General features: G+C 44.3%; 1 protein-coding gene across 1 annotated transcript in view; it reads right to left on the bottom strand.

Moving 5' to 3' along the window:
- Positions 1-2,358: 2,358 nt before the first annotated feature.
- LOC144719735 (thrombospondin-1-like) overlaps positions 2,359-6,000 on the bottom strand; it is a 47,639-nt gene continuing 43,997 nt past the window's right edge. Inside the window, exons 21-22 of the mRNA XM_078595901.1 lie at positions 4,388-4,527; positions 2,359-4,266 (exon numbers count right to left, since the gene is read on the bottom strand). Of these exons, the coding sequence (XP_078452027.1) occupies positions 4,259-4,266; positions 4,388-4,527 (148 nt within the window). The 3' untranslated portion in view covers positions 2,359-4,258. The remainder of the gene's footprint in view (positions 4,267-4,387; positions 4,528-6,000) is intronic.

The raw sequence follows: 6,000 nt of genomic DNA, 5'->3' as shown, positions 1-6,000 counted from the left end.
GCTGTCCTGCGAGGATCGGCCAATCTCCTGGCACTGGGAAACCGTGGGACTTCCCTTCTAAGGGCCCTTCGGATTAAAACCCGATGTGCCAGGCAATCCCCCGCCAGGACACTGCGTGGATGCGCTGGTTGCGGGTGGCGTGTTTAGTGCGGGGGCCGGGAGGGAATCGCGGCGCTTGCGGAGTTGCTCCGTGGCCGTGGCACCACACTCTCGGGAGCTCCCCGAGGGGCGTATTTCAGCCTGCTCATCCATGCTGGACTAACATGTTGGAAGAGGTGGGGCTACCCACACTTTACCCCTTCACAAGCCACCTGCCAATTGAAACATTGTGGTGATCCCATTTATGCTATGCACTCGGTGGAAAGAAGAGAAGTAGAGTAACAACATTTAAAAAGTTTTAATTTCTTAAGCCATGCGGTTTGAAATCCTTTCAGCCTGTGGCATGGATACCGTGCAGCAAAATGTATTAATGTGTGTATGAGGAATGCCAGTGGCACGATGCAGCAACACAGACTAATATGCAACATAAACCAAATGCCTACATTGACTCTTGTCCTTCCCCTGCACCTTTTATTAGCACGGTTGGCTGCGTACATTGCGAAAGAAGTTCAACGTACATGTGATTTATGTTGCAATGTGGTTCCTGTTGGCTTAGGGTGGGGTAAACCAAGGGGGGGGGGGGCGGGCAGTGTTCTTGAGTGGGGGGGGGGTCACCAAAAATGTTAAGAACCAGTGGCTTAGGCTATCTCAAGCCAGTGCTTCTGTCCTTTGGACACACTGGCACCTGCCTTAGAAATGTGGAATATATACCCCTGGCTCCGGGCACTACCCGGTGCAGAAGGCATACAGGCAAGTGGAACACGTGGGTGTGGGTGTTCCACATGACCGAGTGTGCACTTGCCGATGATGCCCAAAAAAGCTCTCATTGTTTTGTGCCAAAAGAATATCAAGGAACATCCCTCTGAAATAGAATGTAAGGCAACTAATTAAAACACAACACGTCTGTTAACAAACAGAGATGCAATGGGACATTCGTGCCAACTATTTCCCTTCCCTGCTCGGATCTTTCTCGACCAAATTTGAAAATAGTTTTGCCATAAAGATTTCACAAATAGGAACAAAATGAACACAAAGTGCTGCTGTATAGCCAAAACGGGTCAGTCTTTGGCAGTGTCACACTTATTAGAAGGCCTGGAGTTCAAATCCCCGATCAGAGGTCAATTGACGCGTTTGCCACCTGTCCTGGCGTTTCCTAGGATTGTCCTCTTTTTCAGATCGTGCTCCTGAGAAATACATTTTTTAAAAACCCAAGCTGTTGTAAATTACATTAAAATACCTAACTTCCAACTATGGATTTTATGTAATTCTCCCCTCTTGAGATACAGGTTGTTTCCCTCGCTTTATGTGGTAGATGCATTCCAAGAAAAGGGTGCACGAGGCGACACAGCACGAGACAGCTGCCTGCTGAGTAGCGCATACAAAGACAAAGCTCCCCCGTATAGCCTTAACATACTGTAGGGGCAAGTGCTGTTAGCGAGCACCTATAAAGGCCGGCACGGTACACTAGGGGGTGGGTGGCCAACACCATGCCCGGCCGCCTTTGTCTCCCTAGCGGCGATGTTTACACATCGCACCAGGTACTCATTTGAGGCTGAGTCGACCTAGGGGAGGCCCAGGGCCGGTTCAGATAATCGTCACTGGTGTTGGCCATGAGCGGGAATCGAACCCGGGTCGCCAGGTTCGTAGTGCAGCACGCTAACCGCTACACTACCGCTCCCCATATAGCGAATTTTTGGCAGCAAATAGGTTTGCCACATATACACGAAATCGCACGAACCGAACCCACGTAAAGCGAGGGAAACCTGTATTCTTCTTCTGCCCATTTTCTTCCTGGGTTATTTGGTACCTCCGAGGTGGCAACCCTATCAATCACCATGGGAGGTGCAAAGTCAAAGGTCAGAGTGATTTTCTGCGTTAATGAGAATTGAGGCGGTGATCATCTCCCGTTCACAGTCCTGAGCCAGTGGTCAACATTTCACATTCCTACTGCGGGGAGAGGATCTCTCCAAACGACACCACTCTTAACTCCCCCACAGTAGGTACACATTGTACCGATCCTGGAGGGTTGATGAGCTGTGTCAACCCCCAAACTGCACCTCCGATTAGCACGGTTGGCTGTGTACGGTGCGAAAGAAGTTCAACGTACAACCTGGATTTTAACTCGCAATTTTCTGATCACGTGACCCTGAGCACATGGTTTGTTTGACGTTGTAGTAAAACGTTAAATTGTTCCCACGAACCCACTGAATACAACACATTAAAGGTGATATATTGCAAATAATGCACATGAAGACAAAATTCGGTTTATTATAAAGTGGGCATTTATTATTTCAGACATTTCATACATTATTCTTAAAACACACTAATATTGGCGGTACAAACTATCTTTCAGGCCACATAACAAGTTTGGCAGCTTTCAACAATGCAGTAAAAAATACCGTATGATTTCTTCAATGAACCGTATATGTGAAATGATTACTGTACTCGGTGCATCCTGATTGTTTGCTGATTTTTTACTGAAAGCGTACACGCAATGTGCACGTTGTTGTTTTCCATTTAAATCTCACTTCGCAGAAATAGTCGTGAGCGTTCTTGTTGGAAATGGGATGTTTTCATATGTACAAATCAAAGATTTACCCATTGATGTTCTCGTGTAAACAGGTTTCAAATCAACAATGGACGAATTGGGTAAAACAAGGATACATTTGATAATGCGATTTGTGTGGAATGTACTTTTTCCATCTGCTAACATTTTTCGGGGGAAATATCTTTAATGAAAACATTTCAGTGGGGAATTTAACTGACTACATCATCCAATGAATTATTTCACATAAGCATAGTAGCCTTTAAAAGTTGGTGAAAGGCCAATATATTTTTCCTACTGAAATACTTATTCAATCCAACCTTGATGAGGTCACCTCCATTACTCATCACCCTCAATACTCACCACCTCCCTGCTCCTGTTCAGCTGATTTCCCTTAAAAGTTATGACTTTTATGTGCCTCCATATTTCTCTTTTAATGGCCATAAAGTTAACGCCATCCAGAATAAGCGACATGCTATTTTTTTTTTTTGGGGGGGGGGGGGGGGGTGAACATGGCATCCAAATATGACATGTAGAAAGACCCGACACATCCACATTAAAATATGGAAATTGGTGATCGGGAAAGAATCGTCGCTAACAGAGCTCATCTGTCACTTTCTCTTAAAAAAAACCACGATGGTTCAGCCCCCTGGCTTTGTGTTTCGTCCCACACCCGATCAGAATAAATGGGTAATTTTAGAAATAAATACTTATTTACAATCATACAGATTTCCTTTTTCATTCCTGAAGCAGCACAATACCACCAACTGGAGAGTAATCAGAATCATACACAATTGACATTGACATGAAAATAAATAATTTAATTCATACATAACAAAACGTTATCTACAGTGGACTCAATCTTTCAGTTCTGAAACCTGAATATGATTCCCAGGTGAGCTGGATGTTATGTGTAAAAATTTTGCTAAGAAATTTGCCGCACATTGCTGTTTACAATCAACTCTTTGGACACGCATTGGTCTTGCAAACTTGACAAGATGTCAATGTAAAAAAAAATGCAAGTATAAAATGATTTCTTAAATAGTCCGTATATGTGTTTTTTTTCCATTAATTTCAAGCATATAAAGATAACATTGCAAGTTTGACGTAACATCTTATATTTCTACTCTACATTTATCAAAATGCAACAACATCCATTATTAACACCTCAAGCATCCAACATCTTCAGCATTTTACCGAGGTACTGTATACTTTGGAAGTTTAATCAACAGATGGCATCAGTCATACGTTGAGAATAATGCGTAACAATTGCTTAATCACCACAGCTATATGTTAGAGGGGAGTCCACTGCCGTATCTGAAGTTGAAATATGAAATTGCTGTGTGGAGTCCCCTGTGACGTCGTTACATTTCTTGTACTCTAGCTTTGCTTCGGATAAAGCTGCGTCACTTGGAACGAGTGATTCCTGGTGAGTTCTACATTTGTGTGAAGGTATACAAAAGTATAACCCAAACGTTACATTGAATACACCCTCCATTAATGTGGTTATGTTTCAGCCAATCACTCGCTGAATATTGATCGAAGCATTTGCAAGGTAGCTTTGGGAAAATATCTGGTACAATGGCTGGTACCTTTGTCTCGTTCAGGTTTCATCTAAGAATCTGTAAACAGAGGGGAATAGAGTGAATTGTCACCGGCGTGGAAATATTAAACGTGAACGAGCAATATTTGTAGTTCTTTTTCAAGATGAAGGTGTAAAAAACAAACTCATAGAAGCCTCACCTTTGCAGCCGTACTTGAGGTCTGAAAAGTAAATCATCTCCTGGGAGAACACAAAGAGCCCAAGCCGACCACCCGCAAATGTTTTGTCGTAGATGGGTCCCGAGTCAGCCAAGACCTGCTTTCCCTCGTGCATCACAACCCTGCAATAAAAGCAGATGAGAACGGCGCAAGTTATGAAATCGACCATGAGCCACTTTGCGAACAAACTCAGAAGGAATGATGGGTTTGTGTAATGCGGTGGTCTGGATATTGCATTTTAGGGGTGAGTCATGGCGCACGTTGTGACACCTTCGGTTGTTTAGTCTACTCGGGCGTTTGGCTGGACAATGCGGCTTTTGTAACGGCGTGGAAAAAAAAGATAGAGTCTGCGGTGGTCTGGGGCGCAACGCACTTGAGGTGTTGTGTTACCGTCGGCAGAAAATTTTAACATTTTCACCGCAGTCCATAACAATTCCTCAAATGAAACAGTCCGATGAAAAGTGCCGTGACATTTCTATTTTATTGTAGCTGCCTCAGATGTAGTTTTATTACATTCGTCTCTGATTTATAAATCACTCGTCTCTGAACAAATTACGCCAGCTATGAGTACACTGGTACCGGCCAGTGGAAAGTTTCTCACATTCCAAGAGGGGTTTCCTGCACCGTGTCACTTCACTTCTACTCTCGCCTGCGGTGTGCCCATTTGCCCTCTGCTATCTGCTCAGGCGACGGCTGCTCCATCACAGCCACAGGGCCGTCTTACCGAGGGCTGCAACCCCCCGGGGCCTCGGATTTCAAGCCCCCACCCCACTGCCTTACCCCCAAAATATTTGCTGCTTTGTAACTGTTGAAACACAATCTTGGAGCACGATGATATAGGCAATGTTGTTTTTAAATAATAGCATCGTGCCAATGATTTTTAGTGTGCCTGACACAATGATCTGGCTTCCACCACCTCAAAGTAAATCTGTTGCTATTCTAAAACAACATCAGGCATACTAAGAAGAAGACTGCAAGTTACATGCAGACATTAAAATAGTTTGTTAGTTTTAACGTTGATATAGCTTTACAATTTGTACAATACATTTAAAAGCAAGTACTAAAGTAACCAAGGTAAACAGTGCTTGACAATCGACATTGGAGGTGGTGATGTACTGTATGTTGAACTTCTTTCGCACCGTGCATCGCCAACCGTGCTAATCGGAGGTGTGGGGGGAGAGAAACAAACTAAACACGAAAAGCTGTTCTAAAGAAATTGGTTTTCAATCGAGATGATTTAAAAGTGGATAGCTCCAGTGGCTTCCTAATGTCGGAAGGAAGAGCGTTCCAGACGGCCGGAGAAGCGCATTTGAAAAGCGTGCGGTGCAGTGACCGTCTTCGTTCGATGGCGAGCCAAAAGCCGCTGTGAGGATGATCGGAGTTCACGTGATGATTTATGTTCCTTGACGAGATCAGCGAGGTATTGTGGTTTATTTGTGGCAAGCACTTTGTGTGCAATGAGTGCGTTTGTAATGAGTGGTAAAAGTTAAGAGGGGGCCCACAATCTATAACAGCCTCGGGCTCCCATCAAACTAAACTGAACCCGCCACCCAGAGACCGGTTGTGTGGGTTACATGACCCAACAACGCAGCACA

The sequence above is a fragment of the Lampetra planeri genome, chromosome 7 (assembly GCF_965212315.1).
Source record: "Lampetra planeri chromosome 7, kcLamPlan1.2.h2, whole genome shotgun sequence".
Lineage (NCBI taxonomy): Eukaryota > Metazoa > Chordata > Hyperoartia > Petromyzontiformes > Petromyzontidae > Lampetra > Lampetra planeri.
This window is presented reverse-complemented; position numbering and strand designations above follow the sequence as displayed.